Raw genomic sequence first — 22,909 nt, forward strand, 5'->3', positions numbered from 1 at the left:
GTTGTGACAACACACATTGTATTCTTCTGTCATATCGTTTTGTACTGCCAAATTCTGGGCCACCAAAAAAATAGAGAAGTATTATTACAAGTACATCATTTAGATATTGGTATGTATGATAAGGATGATGAGTGTCATGTTGAATATGATGATATTTCTATAAATATATGTAAATCAGTGTTTGGCTGGATATCTGTGCAGGGTAACGCATGTGAATCTTCTTTTTTGTGCTTGTGTAAAGGCATGTTTTACACACTGGTTTCTACAGTGAACAGTGCAAATGAATACATGGTGGTTTATAAATGAAATTATAACGATAAAAATTTGGGGGGGGGGTTGGGGGGGGGGGCATTTTATCTAATTGCAAGCCATGAATGCAGTGGAAGCAGTGATATAAAAGAAATCATCATCATTCTCTAGCTGCAGCCCATGCACACAGCAGCAGAAGAGAAGTGGCCCACCTGGTGTTGAACTCCTCCAGACGTCGCACATTGAAGTGGGACAGGATGATGTCAGCTGCCTGCATGTCGTTGGCCTGGTCGTTCACCTTGTCCATCTCTCCCTGCAGGGGAGCAAACCTCTGCTGGTACGCCTGCCCACAGTCAGTCACTTAGCAATAATGAAGTATTTACACAGCTCTGAATCTTGTGCAGAGACAAACCACATCACTTCCACAGCAGTCATTCACACACATGCACAGCTCCGATTCAGAGAGGTGAAAGATAAAACATATATACATATCAACAGAACTCTAAAGAAACTGTGGACATCAGAAGGCTATTCACCCTTTCAGCTCTTTAAGGTCTTCTGCCTGTGCAATCCTCCCAGCCTGGCATGTTTTGGCCTGGTGGCGTCAACAGGAAGGGGTGCTTCACTTCAGGTACAAATTCATAACAGCCACTCAACCAATAGTTACCAAACTTCACACAATGACTGAAATATAATTTTGACAAAAATTGCTGTAGTCTCAAGATGAGGGATGCAATAGTTTACTTGTAACTTTAAATTAAAAACAGGAATAGTAAAATGTCAGCTTCTGTTGATGCTGAAAGTTGTGGGCTATATTCTTGATTGAAATGTCCGCCACTTTGTCTAGCCGGTTGCAAATTTCATCTCCTTCACTTTCCCAAGAAATATTGGATAAATTATAAGACAAATCGTCATTATGTGGGTCAAATACACTGCAAGAGTCCATCACAATTTCACTGAGCACTTACTGCGCAGTAAGCCTTTGATGTTTTACTATACTGATGTGGAAAACTGGATAAAACACACACTAATCTTCAATTTTCGGAGCAAAACTTCACGTGCAAGTGAGGAAGGAAGTTAAGTTGGACTTACTTGTCTTACATAGCAAGTTAATGTATGGTAATGAGCTGACGAACCGGTTTAAATAAACAGGTTTTTTTGCTCAGGTGAAGAACGGTGATCAGCGGCACATGCCTCTCAGGTGGGCGCAGGGTTGCATGAGTTAAGAGGCAGGTGTTAAGGCCAGACTTCAGAGAGCTGAGTGAAGAAGTTTGACAAAGTGAAGGATGGAGGTCCTTCCAGGATGTGCTTTCTGTGTGTGTCTCTCCAGGCGTTAAGGTTTCCTTCCCATTGATCACTTTCACTCTGACAGCTGCAATACCCAAGTAGTTAGGGCAATAGACTTTCAATGTGAGGGTTCTAGAATCACTTCCCGGTCACAGCACCTGGTAGGTGAAAGGTGGAGGTTTTTCTGAACTCCTAGGTCAACATACATGCAGTCCTGCAGTGCCTGAACCCAATTTGTGTGTATACACTTGCAGAAGCTCAGATACGTATGTCAACCCATTCACCCATTCGGCCAGAGGCAGGCTTCCCTTCCATATTAATGTCAAAAATGCAGAAAATACAGTCACAGCCAAAAATACTTTTGAAACTGCTTGTGGTTTATGGATATGCAGGAACATGGAAACCATTCTAATGAGCCAAACTCTGATGCCCTGGCTTTGCTTAGGCATAGGGCTCAATGAGTCAACTGATATCAGTGTTTAGTGGGTTGTGAAAGCTCAAACATACCCAGCTTGCATTACTCTACCCAAAATCAGAGTATGAATGCCTGCCTATATCAGTATATGACAGGGTTAAAATCCATGCATGGAAATAAGTGAATGCTACAGTTGTAGCCCATGGTTGCTGAAAAAAAGAACTTCCACTCCAACATACATCTGCAGTTTAAATGTCAGCAACTATGTGTTTGCATCATGGAGCAAAATAGCTTCTGTTTTGTAATTCTTATTTTATTTATTATCAATTCCCCCCTTAAAAACAGCTTAATTGACATAGAAAAAAAAATGATTTGCTTCATTTCTCAGCATTCAAAGGAAGAGAACACAAAGAGATTCAAGAGCAATTTTAGACTTCTGTATATGGGTAGAGATATTTGCATGCAAACAAACACACACACATTCTAACACATGCGCACAAACACCCCTACAGACACACACACACACACACACACACACACACACAATGACATCTAACAACACACACACCTACATACACACAAACACACAAATAAGCAAACACACCTAGACACAATTACACACACACACACAAGCACACATACAAGCACACACACACACACACACACACCACACACACACACGAGAGTCCCCTCCCCTTTTACCTTGGTGTTGTCAATTTCAGGCTGCAGTTCCTTGATGAGGATGTCGCCCACACCGGGCCATGCCCCTTTGTCTCTCTCCGCCATCACCAGCTGCTGGTCCAACTGATCCATCGCTTCGTGGAACACTGTCATCCTCTGTCACCACAACACACGTCACTGTCATCCTCTGTCACCACAACACACTGTCATCCTCTGTCACCACAACACACGTCACTGTCATCCTCTGTCACCACAACACACATCACTGTCATCCTCTGTCACCACAACACACTTCACTGTCATCCTCTGTCACCACAACACACATCACTGTCATCCTCTGTCACCACAACACACATCACTGTCATCCTCTGTCACCACAACACATGTCACTGTCATCCTCTATCACCACAACACACTGTCATCCTCTGTCACCACAACACACATCACTGTCATCCTCTGTCACCACAACACACATCACTGTCATCCTCTGTCACCACAACACACATCACTGTCATCCTCTGTCACCACAACACACGTCACTGTCATCCTCTGTCACCACAACACACATCACTGTCATCCTCTGTCACAACAACACACTTCACTGTCATCCTCTGTCACCACAACACATGTCACTGTCATCCTCTATCACCACAACACACATCACTGTCATCCTCTGTCACCACAACATACTGTCATCCTCTGTCACCACAACACATGTGTCACTGTCATCCTCTGTCACCACAACACACATCATTGTCATCCTCTGGCACCACAACACACTGTCATCCTCTGTCACCACAACACACATCACTGTCATCCTCTGTCACCACAAAACATGTCACTGTCATCCTCTGTCACCACAACACACTGTCATCCTCTGTCACCACAAAACATGTCACTGTCATCCTCTGTCACAACACACTTCAATGTCACCACAACACACTTCACTGTCAACCTCTGTCACCACAACACACATCACTGTCATCCTCTGTCACCACAACACATGTCACTGTCATCCTCTGTCACCACAACACACTTCACTGTCATCTTCTGTCACCACAACACATGTCACTGTCATCCTCTGTCACCACAACACATATCACTGTCATCCTCTGTCACAACACACTTCACTGTCACCACAACACACATCACTGTCATCCTCTATCACCACAACACACATCACTGTCATCCTCTGTCACAACACACTTCACTGTCAACCTCTGTCACCACAACACACATCACTGTCATCCTCTATCACCACAACACACATCACTGTCATCCTCTGTCACAACACACTTCACTGTCAACCTCTGTCACCACAACACACATCACTGTCATCCTCTATCACCACAACACACATCACTGTCCTCCTCTATCACCACAACACACATCACTGTCCTCCTCTATCACCACAACACACATCACTGTCATCCTCTATCACCACAACATACTGTCATCCTCTATCACCACAACACACATCACTGTCATCCTCTGTCACCACAACACACTTCACTGTCACCACAACACACATCACTGTCATCCTCTGTCACCACAACACACATCACTGTCATCCTCTGTCACCACAACACACTTCACTGTCATCCTCTTTCACAACACACATCACTGTCATCCTCTGTCACCCACAACACATTGACATCCATTGACATCCTGTCACCCACAACACATTGACATCCTGTCACCCCCAACACACTGACATCTTGTCACCCACAACACACTTCACTGTCATCCTCAGTCACCCACAACACACTTCAATGTCATCCTCAGCCATCCACAATACACTGTCATCCTCTGTCACCCACAATACACTGTCATCCTCTGTCACCCACAATACACTGTCATCCTCTGTCACCCACAATACACTGTCATCCTCAGTCATCCACAATACACTGTCATCCTCTGTCACCCACAATACACTGTCATCCTCTGTCACCCACAATACACTGTCACCCACAATACACTGCCACAATACACTGCCATCCACTGTCACCCACAATACACTGTCATCCCACAATACACAGTCACAATACACTGTCATCCTCTGTCACCCACAATACACTGCCATCCTCTGTCACCCACAATACACTGTCATCCTCTGTCACCCACAACAAACTTCACTGCACTCAACTCATTGCACATCCTGAACCTCCGATGTCACCATGTGTGTATTTACTATGTGTATGTGTATGTGTATGCTTAAAAAAATCTTTTATCTAACAAAAGTACTTTTGGCAGTTTAAAATGCACCTTTCTGCTAATGCTTTCAATCTTTTGATCTTTTCAGACCCTTGAGACTGAGAAAGAGACATGAGACTCATTTCCATTTGGTCAATATTCAGTCAATATTCTCTGATTCGATTTACTGGAAATTTCATTGAGTGAAGTGTTCCCAAATGGAGAAGCAGTTTCAAGGAGGTGTCAAAGTGTGTGGTCTGATCCATATATGCTACACTTCATCTGCTATTAAAAAAAGAAAAGAAAAGAAAAAAAGAGCAGATGCCTTATCTTTGCAAAAAACCTGACATGCTGATCAGGACTTGAGAGCCATACCCCATCACAAGACATGTGTTGAAGAAATCAAGGTAAATGAATTGTAATCTATAAACATGCAGCTGCAGAAACAGCATGGGACACATTTCATTGTGCACACATTGCTGGTCTTACTCTTTCCTCCTCTCTCTATTATTCAATCTTCATTCTTACCATTTGCTCTCTCAACATATGCATAACATACCTCACACAAACATAAGTATGTACATACATATGTACCACACAGTTCTTCACCTGCTCACTCTCTCAACAGGCACAAAGATCTGCATGTTTATACACACACACATACACTCACCCGTAACTACACACACACACACACTACATACACTCACCCATAACTACACACTCACACACACACACACACAACACACACACACACACACACACACACACACACACACACACCACACCCTAACACACCCACCTACACCAACACTCACATCCCTGCTTCCCTGCACATACCTACCCACATCCACAACATACCTACACACCTACTCTCCCATCCTCACACCCCACCCCACCCTGTCCACCCCTCACCTGCAGCACATCATCGAGGTGTGCCTGCCAGACCTGACAGTGCTGATTCAAATCCTCCCAGCTTTTCTCCAGTGCCTGTCCCTCCTGATGGATCTGCGACATGAGTTGCTGCCCTTCCTTGTCCGAGGGCGCTCCGCTGACGCTCTTGTTTACTGTCGCAACATGCTTTCAGTTCACTTCAATTCCTTAATTTGAGTTTGTGGGCTGCAACTCCCATGTGTTTTTTTGTTTGTTTTTTGTTGTTATCTATTTGTTTATTTATTTGCATTTTTGTTCTTGTTATTTGTTGTTTTGTTTATTTGTTTTTTGTGTGTGCATTTTCAAAAATAATATTTTTCTTATTGCATGCTCTTCACCAAAAATTTCTCACTCAGTATAGATGAATGAAAGGGTAATATGTACACATTTCTCATTTTTTGGTGAGAAAAAAGAAAAAAAAAGAAAAGAAAAAAGGGACACTCTGGACTGCAAAATGTACCTGGCACATGTAAAAGAACTGATGGTAACTGCACAGGCAAAATCAGGGCAGAATAACCCACAGACAGACAGACAGACAAACACACACACACACACACACACACACACAAATGAGCTTACACTGTATCAGCATGCTCTTCCCACACCACAAAGCACGGCCCAAATCCCTCGCAGGGAAACACGGCTGTGACAAGGAATCATCACAAAACAATTGCACACCACCATGACAACAGCTCCAGCTTATCATCCGCCCACTGGTCTGGCACCGTCTCTATGGACTCCACACAGCCAAGACAAACCACTTCCTCACACAGCAGGGGGTGACGGGGTGGGGTGGGAAGGGGATGACATATCTGCCCACCTCGTGCGAGCCCTTGTCACGCAGTCAGGGAAGGGGATACAGGAAGTTGGATGGACAACAGCCATTATCTCCCCTTGATGTGGGCTTCAATCTGTATCGTCTTTACCACAAATCAATACACCACAAAGGGAGCATGGATACATGTGAGCTGCCTGCCAGTGCAATACACGATGCTTCAGTGCATCTATATTGAATGACATCATCAAGCAAATTGGCTGCTGCTGGGGATCATCAGAACATATTACTCTGAATGAAATGCTGGCTCTTCACACAGAGATGCAATGGAAGTGCAGCATGTCCTTTCTTATGTCCAGATGTCTGTGAAACTTTCCTTTAGAACTGACAACACAAACAACTCTTTCTGTTGCCATGGGTACTTAAACCTGAGCAAAATGCAAAACGGCCTTCCATTAGGACTTAGATAAAGATAACTATTTTTGTTACCATGGCTTCTTTAACCTGTGCAAAATACAAAACAGCTTTCTTTTGGTGTGTGCACAATTGCATGCATGTGTTTTTTGTGTGTGAACATTTGGGGGCAATGTGCAGGGTTGGAGGGTGGGGATGGTATGGCTGAAAATATGTATATCCATTTCTCTTTTTCTGTAAACCATCATGCTCACAGGTTTTGTAACTGTGCAGCGTGAAGAGCTCATTCCGTACTGATGTGCTACGCAAAATAAATCTCCTTTATTATAATCTTTCCAGTCTCTTTCAGTTTCCTTCTCTCTCTCTCTCTCTCTCTCTCTCTTACACACACACACACACACAAACATACATTCTCACACAAACACTCTCTCTCTCTCTCTCTCTGTGTCTCTTTGAATGTAGAACAGTGTATGACATGCACAGTACTGTTATGTGTACCTGTGTCAGGTAAATGGTGACCTCCCTCACGGAGGTAGAACTTGCCAGCCTCCAGACACTGCTCCACAAGGGGGCGCTTCACCTCCAGCTGACTCTGCAGGTGCTGCACACATCAACACCACATCATCATCACATCATCAACACATCAACACCACATCACCACATCAACATCACATCATGAACATCACATCATCAACACATCAACATGACATCATCAACACCACATCATCAACACATCAACATGACATCATCACCACCACATCAACATCACATCATCAACACTCCATATCATCAACACATTAACACATTATACATCATCAACATGTCAACAACACATCATAAACACATCAACACCACATTATCAACACTCCATATCAACACCACATCAACACATCACACTATCAACACACCACATCATCAAGAATCCACATCAACACATCACACCATCAACACTCCACATTATCAACACCACATTAGCACATCACATTATCAACACCACATCATCAACACCATATCAACATACCACATGATCAACACCCCACATCAACACCACATCATTAACACCACATGATCATCAACACAAGATCAACACCCCACATGATCAACACCAGATCATCAACACACCACATCAACACAACATGATCAACACATGACATCAACAACACACCACATTGACAACACACCACAGGATCAACACACCACATCAACACCCCACCACACTGACAACACATGATCAACACACCACATGATCAACACACCACATCAACACCCCACCACACTGACAACACATGATCAACACACCACATGATCAACACACCACATCAACACACCAAATCATCATCAACACCACATCACCAACACCCCATGTATGACAGTCAGTCACTTATGACGATGACCATCAGAACAGCAGAGGATTAACTGGTGTCCCGACTATCGGGGCTAGAATCTGATTATAGTGGAGAGTGTCTTGCTAAGTTAATCCCCATGCTCAAGGCCAAGAGGGTTTTAGGACAGTGGGCGTTGGGGTGGGTCCCAAAGGTCAACTGGCCCCCAAGGCTGTAGGACTAAGAGCAAGTGCAATCTTGCCTCCTGGTTTGAGAGTCATAGTCCTTCACAAAAGACTAAGCTGTGAGTGATTTCCCATTGCACTGGGGAAACCATTGATGTTGCTGTTGGCCCAACTGTCAACACCTCACTTTTTATGTGTGTGACTGTTTTTATGTTGCTGTGCAGGCAGCCATACTCTGTTTTCTGGTGTGTACATGATGGGGATGTTGGTTTTCGTAACCCATGTAATACTAATACAAATTATATTATCTTTTATGTGTGTACCTGATTTTCTGCATGCACATATACACACAGGAAGTCCAGGCACTGTCACGTCTGCACATTGTCAACCTGGTAGATCAGAAAAATTCCCACCCTCAACCCACTAAGCGCAATGACCAGGACTCGAAACCAGGACCCACTGATTGAAAGTGAAAACCTTGAGCCACTCAGCTGATGGACCCATCACGTATCTGACTCAACTGAAATAACATTCCATTGAAGGTGCCCTTGCCTTTGCAGCCACCAGGGGAGTGAATTCACATCCACAATGTCCACAGTCAGCATACAGAGGTGGGGCTCAATCCTCTCCTTGTCCTGTTTTCAAACTTCCCCAAACGAAGCCATGCACCCATTCAGACCTGGGTGGAGTGAGGAAAATCAGAGTAAAGTCCCTTTCCCAAAGACACCACACCACAGGACCTCAAACCCTGATCACTGGTGAACCAACACTGGATCAGTAATCCTAGGTCTAACTGATCCTGCAATGGTGCCTCCTCTGTCCAAGACAAAAAATGAGAGAGAGAGAAAAAAGGGAATATTTCCCCCTAGCACTTAAAAAAAAAAAGAAAAAAGAAAAAAGACTTCTCTTTTTTTTCTGCCCCATCATCTTTACCGTTTCAGTGGCATTACTCCCACGCCACTCATTTAGATTCCCACATTCACGGCCACACCCGAGTCCGTCCGTCACAGTTCCAGCATCGGCAGTCCGCAGGGAACCACCGAAGTTAGGTCGCCAAGAGGCCACACACCAGAGGAGACCCTGCACTGTTGCTGAGTCACTTCGGTGGAGTTCAGTGGTGCCTGTTCTGATTCAAAGTACTTAGGACACCACCTACTAAGCCCCCTACTAACGACAATAATGGCTTAGTCACGGAGCCAGACTGAGTGAGCGTCCCTCCCAGAGTGGAGACCGCCACCACATCCCTCAAACAACAGCCGCCCATGAATCTGCCAACACTGACGACATTGACAGGACTCACCCCAAGCACAGAGTGGAGGGGCATCAAAACTGAGGTCACCAAGACAGCAGGGCATGAAAGGCCACAGACTTTGAGACTGTTTTGTTTATATTGATGATGATGAAGGAGGAGGAGGAGGAGGAGGAGGAGGATGACGATGTTGCTGTGAAGGTCCATTTTGGTTTAGGACTGCGTGACAAGGCTGTACTCTATGCTTCCTGTCATAATGAAATCCCGGCGTTAACCAGGCCTGAGAGATACAGACACTTGCAGTGCTGATCAGGTAATTAGAGCAACACACCCAAAGACGCATCCTTGAAGTGGATGACACTCGACTGTGTGGTCCCAGTCTCCCCATGAAAGCCCACAGCACACTCAACTCTGGGTAGGAGCTGGCCATGGGCCGAAAAATCCACCTCCACTGGGATTCAAACCTGTGTCTTCCCAGCCGTCAGTCCACGACGCTAACCACTTCGCCACGGCGGAGACTTTTTAAAAAGTTCCCCCTCCCCTTCACCTGTTGAAGAAAAAGTTTCTCCCCTTTCCCAACAGCAAATAAAAGAAGTTTTTTTCACCACCACCACCTCCCCATCCATTCCCCCACCCACCCACCCACACACGCACCTTGTTTTCGGTGCACTGCCTGGTGACACTGGCCAGGTCACCGCCCACGGGCTGCTGTTGCTGCAGCTGTTGGCGGCGATGTGTGACCCAGGCCATGAGGGCCTGCAGGCTGCTCACCAGGTGCTGCCACTGCTCCCTGCTGCTCTCCAGCCGTCCCCTGTCACACCGCAGGGACACTGTGTAATGTCTGGATCATGTCTGTTGTTTTGGCTGTGGGGCTCTTGTTGGCTGTGTTAAGGTGTGGGTCTGTGTCGTCTGTGTTAAGGTGTGGGTCTGTGTCATCTGTGTTAAGGTGTGGGTCTGTGTCATCTGTGTTAAGGTGTGGGTCTGTGTCATCTGTGTTAAGGTGTGGGTCTGTGTCATCTGTGTTAAGGTGTGGGTCTGTGTCATCTGTGTTAAGGTGTGGTGGGTTAATGTGTGGGTCTGTGTCATCTGTGTGAAGGAGTAGATCTCTGTCATCTGTGTTAGGGTGTGGGTGTCTGTTGTCTGTGTTAGGATGTGGATGTCTGTTGTCTGTGATAGGGTGTGACTGTCTCTGTCATCTGTGTTAGGGCTGGGTGTCTGTCATCTGTGTTAGGGTGTGGGTGTCTGTTGTCTGTGTTAGGGTGTGGGTGTCTGTTGTCTGTGATAGGGTGTGGGTGTCTGTTGTCTGTGATAGGGTGTGGGTGTCTGTTGTCTGTGTTAGGGTGTGGGTGTCTGTCATCTGTGTTAGGGTGTGGGTGTCTGTTGTCTGTGATAGGGTGTGGGTGTCTGTTGTCTGTGATAGGGTGTGGGTGTCTGTTGTCTGTGATAGGGTGTGGGTGTCTGTCGTCTGTGTTAGGGTGTGGGTGTCTGTCGTCTGTGTTAGGGTGTGGGTGTCTGTCGTCTGTGATAGGGTGTGGGTGTCTGTTGTCTGTGATAGGGTGTGGGTGTCTGTCATCTGTGTTAGGGTGTGGGTGTCTGTCATCTGTGATAGGGTGTGGGTGTCTGTTGTCTGTGATAGGGTGTGGGTGTCTGTTGTCTGTGTTAGGGTGTGGGTGTCTGTTGTCTGTGATAGGGTGTGGGTGTCTGTCATCTGTGATAGGGTGTGGATGTCTGTTGTCTGTGATAGGGTGTGAGTGTCTGTCATCTGTGATAGGGTGTGGATGTCTGTTGTCTGTGATAGGGTGTGGGTGTCTGTCATCTGTGTTAGGGTGTGGGTGTCTGTCATCTGTGATAGGGTGTGGGTGTCTGTCATCTGTGTTAGGGTGTGGGTGTCTGTTGTCTGTGATAGGGTTGGGTGTCTGTCATCTGTGTTAGGGTGTGGGTGTCTGTTGTCTGTGATAGGGTGTGGATGTCTGTCATCTGTGATAGGGTGTGGGTGTCTGTTGTCTGTGTTAGGGTGTGGGTGTCTGTTGTCTGTGATAGGGTGTGGATGTCTGTCATCTGTGATAGGGTGTGGGTGTCTGTCATCTGTAATAGGGTGTGGGTGTCTGTCACCTGTGTTAGGGCTGGGTGTCTGTCATATGTGTTAGGGTGTGGATGTCTCTGTCATCTGTGTTAGGGTGTGGGTGTCTGCTGTCTGTGATAGGGTGTGGGTGTCTGTCATCTGTGTTAGGGTGTGGGTGTGTTGTCTGTGATAGGGTGTGGGTGTGTCTGTTATCTGTGTTAGGGTGTGGGTGTCTCTGTCATCTGTGTTAGGGCTGGGTGTCTGCTGTCTATGATAGGGTGTGGGTGTCTGCTGTCTATGATAGGATGTGGGTGTCTGTTGTCTGTGTTAGGGTGTGGGTGTCTGTCATCTGTGATAGGGTGTGGGTGTCTGTCATCTGTGATAGGATGTGGGTGTGTCTGTTGTCTGTGTTAGGATGTGGATGTCTGTTGTCTGTGATAGGGTGTGGATGTGTCTGTTGTCTGTGATAGGATGTGGATGTCTGTTGTCTGTGATAGGGTGGGGATGTCTGTTGTCTGTGTTAGGGTGTGGGTGTGTCTGTTGTCTGTGATAGGATGTGGATGTCTGTTGTCTGTGATAGGGTGTGGATGTCTGTTGTCTGTGTTAGGGTGTGGGTGTCTGCTGTCTGTGATAGGGTGTGGGTGTCTGTTGTCTGTGATAGGGTGTGGGTGTCTGTTGTCTGTGTTAGGGTGTCTGTCATCTGTGTTAGGGTGTGGGTGTCTGTTGTCTGTGATAGGGTGTGGGTGTCTGTTGTCTGTGTTAGGGTGTGAGTGTCTGTTGTCTATGTTAGGGTGTGGGTGTCTGTTGTCTGTGATAGGGTGTGGGTGTCTGTTGTCTGTGATAGGGTGTGGGTGTCTGTGATAGGGTGTGGGTGTCTGTTGTCTGTGATAGGGTGTGGGTGTCTGTTGTCTGTGATAGGGTGTGGGTGTCTGTTGTCTGTGTTAGGGTGTGGGTGTCTGTCATCTGTGTTAGGGTGTGGGTGTCTGTTGTCTGTGATAGGGTGTGGGTGTCTGTTGTCTGGGATAGGGTGTGGGTGTCTGTTGTCTGTGTTAGGGTGTGAGTGTCTGTTGTCTGTGATAGGGTGTGAGTGTCTGTTGTCTATGTTAGGGTGTGGGTGTCTGTTGTCTGTGATAGGGTGTGGGTGTCTGTTGTCTGTGATAGGGTGTGGGTGTCTGTTGTCTGTGATAGGGTGTGGGTGTCTGTTGTCTGTGATAGGGTGTGGGTGTCTGTCGTCTGTGATAGGGTGTGGGTGTCTGTTGTCTGTGATAGGGTGTGGGTGTCTGTCATCTGTGATAGGGTGTGGATGTCTGTTGTCTGTGATAGGGTGTGAGCGTCTGTCATCTGTGATAGGGTGTGGATGTCTGTTGTCTGTGATAGGGTGTGGGTGTCTGTCATCTGTGTTAGGGTGTGGGTGTCTGTCATCTGTGTTAGGGCTGGGTGTCTGTCATCTGTGTTAGGGTGTGGGTGTCTGTCATCTGTGTTAGGGTGTGGGTGTCTGTTGTCTGTGATAGGGTGTGGGTGTCTGTCATCTGTGATGGGGTGTGGGTGTCTGTTGTCTGTGTTAGGGTGCAAGCCATTCCATGGTTTCTTTTGTTCATTGTCTGGTCACATGTACATACTGGTGTTGTAATGCTTGTATATACACATGAACACTTCCACTGTCTGTCACCCTCTAATGATGCGTATTCATGTTGAGGGTAGGGGTTAGGAAGCAGCAATAAAGAGAAAAATTGATGTACATTCTTCACTATCCATATATTTGTATTTTCAGTCAAATTATTTCTGAAATGTACTTTGTCTGCACTTGTTAAAATAGGGGTGTTGGCCTGCCATCAGTGTCAGTATCAAACACATGCAAGCATATGTTGTATTCACATACATGCACACAACTACACTCACTGGACCCTCCACATACACAAGCAGTGCTCATGCATAAAAAGGAACTGTTTCCATTCCTATGAAAAAAAAACTAACACCTTATTATTCATACTGATTGACAGTCTGGTTTATGGTATCACCATGTCTTAAGTTGTGGTAGTCCAAACCAAATCAATATGTAGAATGACTAAAAACAAACAAACAAACAAACAAAAAAATTCAAAAACAAAAAATGGCATCCTAGGTGTGCTTTTGCTTCTAAATGAGAAATGTATCTGGAAGTCATCATCCTTCCAGTGTCCTTGAAATAGCCCAGTGTTCCTGTGGGGCAATGTGACCAGGCATATTGCTCCAAAGTACAGAGCTCTGTTAGTGAAAGCATGTGAAAAAAGATTAGATTTGGTGCAAGGTTTTGTCAGCTTCACTGGATGTTCCCTGGTATGTGCAGTCACTGAGTGTGAAGATTCAGGACCCAGGTAGCAAGGAGTAGAAGTCCAGTGCTCCAACCACTCCGCTAGCACACAGCATCTTTCATTAGAGCACCTATCCTCAGTTAGAGACCAAACCTAAGCGCTTTACAACCACAGGATTTGTGCACAACAAGAGCTGACCGAGAGCTGGATTTAAGCACTCATCCTTCATTTCCTGTGTCATTCACTGATGCTTCAGTCATGCAAGCATGTGTGTACACACACACACACACACACTCACACTGAGTGGATTTTATTTTGAAATTTTGCCACAAACTCTCTTGTTGCCATGGGTTCTTATACATGCGCTAAGTGCAAGCAACACACAGAACCTCAGTTTATCATCTCATCTGAATGACTTGCATCTAGACAACCACTCAAGGTCTAGTGGAGGGGGGGGGGCGGATTCTGCCAAGTGTGGGATTTGATCCCCTATACTCAGATTCCCTCACTTCCTGTATGGACACCTCACCACTGGGCCACCAGTGCCCACAGACTGACCTGATCTCCATGGACTTGGTCATGAGGGTCAGCCAGCGCCGGTTCATCTCCTCCAGGCGGTCCTGCAGCTTCTGAGCGTCGGGCCCCCCCATGGAGGTCAGCAGCTGGTGGCCTGTGGAGCTCAGGGAGTCGTACACCCCTTGCTGCGCATCCACTTCCGCCTGGAGGTCCTGCAAGGTAACAGGAAAAAAATCAATATAAAAAATAAGGCCAACACATCGGGTGTCTTTTCACTGTCAACCGCCCCAAATCTGGCTAAGCAGGGCAAAAACTGACAGGTCTAGTTTACATCAGTTTGACATGGTACAGTATATGACATCAAAATGTGCTTTGTGAGGTGCAGGGATTAGAAGACACACATGCAGGGGGCTTTTCCAACAGTGCTGAACCAAGCGGGCAATCTGCTGAGCATGCTGCTCCTGAGACACAGGACAGAATCTTCATTTGCTGATGTATTTGGATTTCCACCTGAATATTTCTCATTTATTCCCATGATTTTATGAAAATCCAAGTTTTCTGCAGATATCATACAGACTGTTTACTTTTAGTTCTGTCTCCCAATGGTGAAGTGTCTTTTAATCATCTCCCCATACTCCCAAATGTGAAGACTCTTTTCATTATTTCTCCTATCTTTAATTATCTTCCCCATCTCCCAATACATAATCCTTGCATTATCTCCCCTACATCCCAGTGGTGGGTAGATATGTTGATGGTGGTGCGGGGTGGGGGTGGGGGTGGGGGGGGGGTTCTCACTCCTTCAGATGTTTCCACACAAGCTTCATGCTTGTCCATCACCCTGCCTATGGTGTCCACATACACAGTATTGACTCTGCCTGTCTGCTGTACACTACGGTAGGTCTGCTTGGTAAAGTCTGGGTGGAATACAGGGTCCATGCTGTGTGTGTGTGTGCACAAGTTGTTTGCTAGCCAGAGACGAAAAATGGGACCCCTTGTGACTGACAGTCCTTCCCTGTCTGATTCTGGTCGGTCTTGGATACTTCAACCAGTGAAGAAACCTTGTTCATCAAATGCTTCAGCATCACAGGGTGAAACGAGAGATGGGGAGGGAGAGGGGGGGGGGAGGGTGGAAGGCAGAGAAAGAGAGGTGAAGTGGGGGGGGGGGGGGTGGAGGAGGAGGAGGGAGGAGAGAGAAAAAGGAAAGAGAGGGTGGGAAGGAGGGAGGCAGAGAAAGAGAGGTGAAGTGGGGGGGGGGGGGGGAGGAGGAGGAGAGAAAAAGGAAAGAGAGGGTGGGAAGGAGGGAGGCAGAGAAAGAGAGGTGGTGGGTGAGTGTGGAGGAGGAGAGAAGGGGTGAGAAGGGGGGGGGGGGGGTGAGAGAAAGGTAGAGAAACAGAGACAGAAAAAGACCGTGAGAGAGAGAGAGAGAGAAACAACAAGAACAAAAACTTTAATCTCCACTGTGCCACATTCCACGCGGCCGGCGCGCGGTCCAGTTGCATTATTGCAAACTGTGTGTAGTACGGAACTGACCAATGGCGTAGTTCGGTCAACGTAGGCATTTAGCCACGTGTAACTGTCAAAAAAAAGTTCGAACCAAGCAATGCAATTTATTATATATAAGAGCCTCCGGCCCTTACAAAGAGGTCAAAAGTACACAACATGGTGATCACGTAGCGACAACACAATGGAGAGAGAGAGAGAGAGAGAGAGAGAGGGAGGCTGGAGGGGAAGGACGAGAGACGGAGGATGGAAGGGAAGGGGAAAGGATGGGGAGGATGGGTAGAGACTGTTAGAAGGGATGGGGTAATAAGGATGAAAACTGCGAGAGACTGACAAAGACAGATGACTAAAATGACACTGGGAGATTTTCATATATATATATATACATACACTGGCGGACAGACAGACACACACACACACACACACACACACACACACACACACACACATAAATAAATATATATGAATATCTCCCAGAGTCACCATTTCAGCATTCACATGCCCCGTGAAGCGGACATAATCAACACCTTCAGCATCCGCTCACACCTGCAGTGACTGACGGATCAGCTGCCTCACAGGTAACCCTGTGCCTCCCCCCCCCCCCCCTCGCCCCCCCCCCCCCCCCCACCCCCAACGGATCACCACGTGACTCAACATGGACACAGGCACCGTGATTCCTGCCACACCACCTCTGTGTAACAGGTCAGAATGTATCCCTGGCCATGATTGTACCCGGATATAAAATGGCCTATGCCTTTTCTTTCCCCTCAGGGTTAAAATGGATTCCCTTGCGGGCTATCATCATCCTGGTTGTTGTGTCCATTCAATAGAGTGATTACGTGTGCACAAAAGGCTAACAGTAAACATGATCCGTCATTCTAAGTACTAAGTACCTATTATGAGCACCGTTTTTAGTTCATATTTCATATTTCAAGTTTTTGCAATGACAAAGATTCACATGCAGTGTTGAGCACATTGTTCTGGGGTCCTGTCCAAGCAATCGCAGTGAGCTCAATTCAACTGCGTTTATTTCATAATAAATCTGCTGACTAAAAAATAAATAAAATAAAATAAAACCCTTTAAAAAAAAAGAGAGAAAAAAAAAGAGTTTTTCTTGACACATTTTGGTTTGGTGATGGCCTCTCTTTCCCCTTTTCCCGCCACTCTCAGTTTGTGTGGTTATTTCGTCTGACCGTTCCTTCTTTACTGAGACATCATCCGTGTACCACTCCTGAAGTGTTGCCGCTGTGAAATTGGGCACTTGTGTGATACTGGGTGGGTACACGAACGATGTCTGTCAGTCTTCACTCTTCTGAAACGGACTAAACCGCATTAAACCCAGGGGTACGAAACGGCCAAAAGGGTGTAAAATGGCCCGGTCATTCTTTATCTCGAGGTATAATGCAGCTTTGGCCGTTTTATACCAAAACATTTTTTTCCTCAGGCCATTTTATGCCTGGGTATATTCTAGACAGGGGATATTTTGACCTGCTACACCGGCTCTGGCTCATCTGGCTACCGAGCACTCTGACACTTAGACACTTCTCTCTGCACCTGACAGCATGCTGACTGACCGGGGGTGACCAGCGGTCATCACCAGCCCACTGCACTGTGACCTGACCCATCGTCTCCAGCCTCTGTCCAGCTGCCCACGCTCATCATGCACGTTGTTTTCGTGACTCAACCACAATACCCACAGCGTCAACATCCAGGTAACGGACAGACAATGTATCAATGAAATGGAAAACTATGGTTCCAGAATTTAAATTAAAAAAAAAAAAAATAACAAAAAAATGTTAGCAGCCCCACTCCACCCCCCCTCCCCACACACACACACACACTCCTCCCTGCCCTTCGTATAAGAAAAAAAAATCGGTGATGACTGGGTAAAGCAGATTTATGTGATTAGTAACTGAAAAACAACAACAAGGGCGCAATTAAAAAAAGAAATGAAACACACTGTGTTTTTAAAAATCGGCTTTTGGGGTTGAGTGAGTAAGGCCTGTGTGACACGATCGAACGGCTGCCTTTCGGAGATAACGACTTTCCACAGGGTGGGAAGGTGAACAGAGAGGAGATAACGACTTTCACAGGGTGGGAGGGTGAACAGAGAGAGATAACGACTTTCCACAGGGTGGGAAGGTGAACAGAGAGAGATAACGACTTTCCACAGGGTGGGAGGGTGAACAGAGAGAGATAACGACTTTCCACAGGGTGGGAAGGTGAACAGAGAGAGGAGATAACGACTTTCCACAGGGTGGGAGGGTGAACAGAGAGAGATAACGACTTTCCACAGGGTGGGAAGGTGAACAGAGAGAGATAACGACTTTCCACAGGGTGGGAGGGTGAACAGAGAGATAACGACTTTCCACAGGGTGGGAGGGTGAACAGAGAGAGATAACGACTTTCCACAGGGTGGGAGGGTGAAAAGAGAGAGATAACGACTTTCCACAGGGTGGGAAGGTGAACAGAGAGAGGAGATAATGACTTTCCACAGGGTGGGAGGGTGAACAGAGAGAGATAACGACTTTCCACAGGGCGGGAGGGTGAACAGAGAGAGGAGATAACGACTTTCCACAGGGTGGGAGGGTGAACAGAGAGAGATAACGACTTTCCACAGGGTGGGAAGGTGAACAGAGAGAGATAACGACTTTCCACAGGGTGGGAGGGTGAACAGAGAGATAACGACTTTTCACAGGGTGGGAGGGTGAACAGAGAGAGATAACGACTTTCCACAGGGTGGGAGGGTGAAAAGAGAGAGATAACGACTTTCCACAGGGTGGGAGGGTGAACAGAGAGAGGAAATAACGACTTTCCACAGGGTGGGAGGGTGAACAGAGAGAGATAACGACTTTCCACAGGGTGGGAAGGTGAACAGAGAGAGGAGATAACGACTTTCCACAGGGTGGGAGGGTGAACAGAGAGAGATAACGACTTTCCACAGGGTGGGAGGGTGAACAGAGAGAGATAACGACTTTCCACAGGGTGGGAGGGTGAACAGAGAGGAGATAACGACTTTCCACAGGGCGGGAGGGTGAACAGAGAGAGGAGATAACGACTTTCCACAGGGTGGGAGGGTGAACAGAGAGAGATAACGACTTTCCACAGGGTGGGAAGGTGAACAGAGAGAGATAACGACTTTCCACAGGGTGGGAAGGTGAACAGAGAGAGATAACGACTTTCCACAGGGTGGGAAGGTGAACAGAGAGAGATAACGACTTTCCACAGGGTGGGAGGGTGAACACAGAGAGATAACGACTTTCCACAGGGTGGGAGGGTGAACAGAGAGAGATAACGACTTTCCACAGGGTGGGAGGGTGAAAAGAGAGAGATAACGACTTTCCACAGGGTGGGAAGGTGAACAGAGAGAGGAGATAATGACTTTCCACAGGGTGGGAGGGTGAACAGAGAGAGATAACGACTTTCCACAGGGCGGGAGGGTGAACAGAGAGAGGAGATAACGACTTTCCACAGGGTGGGAGGGTGAACAGAGAGAGATAACGACTTTCCACAGGGTGGGAAGGTGAACAGAGAGAGATAACGACTTTCCACAGGGTGGGAGGGTGAACAGAGAGAGATAACGACTTTCCACAGGGTGGGAGGGTGAACAGAGAGAGATAACGACTTTCCACAGGGTGGGAGGGTGAACAGAGAGAGGAGATAACGACTTTCCACAGGGTGGGAGGGTGAACAGAGAGAGATAACGACTTTCCACAGGGTGGGAAGGTGAACAGAGAGAGATAACGACTTTCCACAGGGTGGGAAGGTGAACAGAGAGAGATAACGACTTTCCACAGGGTGGGAGGGTGAACAGAGAGATAACGACTTTCCACAGGGTGGGAAGGTGAACAGAGAGAGATAACGACTTTCCACAGGGTGGGAGGGTGAACAGAGAGAGATAACGACTTTCCACAGGGTGGGAGGGTGAACAGAGAGAGATAACGACTTTCCACAGGGTGGGAGGGTGAACAGAGAGAGATAACGACTTTCCACAGGGTGGGAGGGTGAACAGAGAGAGATAACGACTTTCCACAGGGTGGGAAGGTGAACAGAGAGAGATAACGACTTTCCACAGGGTGGGAGGGTGAACAGAGAGAGGGGAGGGAGACAGAGGGAGAGAGACAGGTTGACAGATAGAGAGAAAGAATGGATGGGGGAGTGAGAGAAGGGTGATAGGAGGAGCGTTAGTGTGTGGGTAGGGGAGACAGTGACTGAGCAGGAGAGGGGTGGGGTGGAGGGGGGGATGAGGGGCGTGGGGGCAAGACAGAGACAAATAGAGGAAGAGAGCCAGAGACAGACAGTTTGGGAAAGATAAGGTCGAAAGGGAAGGAGAGTGTGAATGGATGGAAGGGTGAGAGAGAGAGAGAAAGAGAGAGAGAGAGAGAGAAACACAGAGAACACTGAACACTGTAATGTCAATAGCTTTACAGCCCTAATGACACGGGGGTTCATAATACAAATAACAACATGCATCAATAGTAATAATATTGATGAAAACCAAAGCCGAAACGAAATTTGATCAATCTGTGCAACAAAGTGCAGTTCGACCATCCATTCAAAGTAATGGCATGCAGTGAGAAATAAAAACAAAAACATATATAAATGTATAACATAAACATTTTCCATACGAGGATGACAACACAGATCTCAATTCTCACAATGAGCAACACCCGACACTATTTTATTATTGTTGTTTTTTTCGTCGCATGTTATTCGCTTCGGCAGTATATTTTGCAAGTGACTGTAGTGAAGTTTCCTGATTTAGATTAAGCACTCCAAAAATATCTTCATTCTTTGCTACATTTGTTTTAAATACAACACATTTTTCTCGAATATCGTCATAAGCTTTACAACTAAACAAAAAATGCAATTCATCCTCCCTTAAATGACCGCACATCGGACAAGGGGAGAGTAACGAGGGCTCAGTCTGAAACCACTTTTCATAAGCATTCAACCCAACCGTTCTCGTTCTAAATCTGGCGAGACTTGTTCGGTGCCACTTGTTTGTCACGACTGTGATATATTTTTCTGTTTGAAATAAACTTTTAAAACTATAAAACCATCTATATTTCTCAGTGCTTTCCATTTTACAGTGCCAATTCTGTTTATATGAAGCAATTAGCCTATCTTTGAATTCTGAAACAAATCCTTCTACACATCCAACTCCCTGACGCATCCACACAATCCCAAATCCATTTACAGTGAATGTCTTCTTTACAAAATATACCCAGTTTTCCTTCCCTCTCTCATGTTCATTTGCTAACATTTCATACGCCTGCTTACATAATCTCTATGTGGGTAGCCTTATTAATTTTAACCAATATTTTATACATTTCACACATGATTTAATATATAATGGGTATCTACCACTTTCTCCATATAATACAGTATTTGAAGCATGTAATGGAACATTTAAAAAAAACGTTTAATAGCTAATGTATGTACTTTTTTTTCTAAATCTTTGATATCAGAAAGTCCCCAAATTTCGGCACCTTATGTTATCATTGGTTCTATTTGAGTATCAAAAAGTTTCCAAAATATATATGAATCTATCGAGCCTAATTTACGTAAACACGTTAAGATTTATATAACCCCCTTCTTCCCCTTTCTACAGATCTCTGCTACTGTCCTTGTCAAACTCAGCTTAGTTGTAAAAATCATACCAAGATATTTATAAGCATTAGTTACCTTCACTTCATCAGTTCCGTAGTGCCATCTTTCATATCTAGATAGGTAACCACCTTTTCTAAACACAACTATATTTGTTTTCTCAAGATTAACTTTTAAAAATAATCTATCTGCTTCTTGCTTTAATATATTCAGCTGATTTTGAAGTCCTATGGCCGTGTCAGACAAAAGAATTACATCATCTGCAAATAACATGAGAAACAGTTCAACAGCCCCAGGGATCATTTGAATCCCATGTCTTCCTTTTTTCGTTCTCTCCTGCCAGTTCATTAATAAAGAACGAAAACATTATAGGGCTCAACAGACATCCTTGTTTTACGCCACGTGGGCAATCAAATACATCTGAATATACACCCTTCTCACGCACACACGCTAAAACTGCATCATATACACCACGCAGTGCCATATAAAGCTTACCATCAACACCAGTTTTACGTAACACATTCCATAAACTATTTCGATTCACAGAGTCGAAGGCCTTCTGAAAATCTACAAAAGCAACATACAATTTTGTATTTTTTAATAAATGTGTTTGTACAATTGCATACAATGTGAAAATGTGGCCAATGGTGCTGTAACCTGATCGAAATCCAGCTTGCTCTTCAATAATCTTTTCTTCTCGTTCAGCCCATTTAGTTAATCTTCTATTTAAAATATAAGTGTAAACTTTACTAATGATACTTGTAAGTGCAACTCCACGGTAATTATCTGGAATATTCGGGTCTCCCTTTTTGTGAATAGGTATGATAATCGATTCTGCCCAATCTGTAGGAGAGAATGACACACACACACACACACACACACACACACACACACACACACACACAGAGAGAGAGAGAGAGAGAGAGAGAGAGAGAGAGAGAGAGAGAGAGAGAGAGAGAATGACAAAGTTTTTATTGTCCATTCAGCGTTATAACGCATTCAGGAGAAAGAGAGACAGAGAGAGACAGAGAATGATAAAGACAAGGTTTTTATTGTCCATTCAGCGTTATAACGCATTCAGGAGAGAGAGAGAGAGAGAGAGAGAGAGAGAGAGAGAGAGAGAATGTCAATGACAATGATAATAACAGTGACAGTTTTTATTGTCCATTCAGCGTTATAACGCCCTTCAGAAGAGAGAGAGAGAGAGAGAGAGAGAGAGAGAGAGAGAGA

General features: G+C 45.8%; 1 protein-coding gene across 4 annotated transcripts in view; it reads right to left on the reverse strand.

Moving 5' to 3' along the window:
* LOC143282994 (dystrophin-like) overlaps window positions 1-22,909 on the reverse strand; it is a 448,581-nt gene that overhangs the window by 62,210 nt on the left and 363,462 nt on the right. For all 4 annotated transcript variants that reach the window (XM_076588970.1, XM_076588967.1, XM_076588968.1 and 1 more), the window contains 6 exons: window positions 14,612-14,781; window positions 10,355-10,511; window positions 7,443-7,545; window positions 5,738-5,889; window positions 2,654-2,788; window positions 462-592 (listed from right to left, as the gene is read on the reverse strand). In XM_076588970.1, coding sequence (XP_076445085.1) covers window positions 462-592; window positions 2,654-2,788; window positions 5,738-5,889; window positions 7,443-7,545; window positions 10,355-10,511; window positions 14,612-14,781 — 848 coding nt within the window. The remainder of the gene's footprint in view (window positions 1-461; window positions 593-2,653; window positions 2,789-5,737; window positions 5,890-7,442; window positions 7,546-10,354; window positions 10,512-14,611; window positions 14,782-22,909) is intronic.

Source organism: Babylonia areolata, chromosome 6 (assembly GCF_041734735.1).
Source record: "Babylonia areolata isolate BAREFJ2019XMU chromosome 6, ASM4173473v1, whole genome shotgun sequence".
Classification (NCBI taxonomy): Eukaryota; Metazoa; Mollusca; class Gastropoda; order Neogastropoda; family Buccinidae; genus Babylonia; species Babylonia areolata.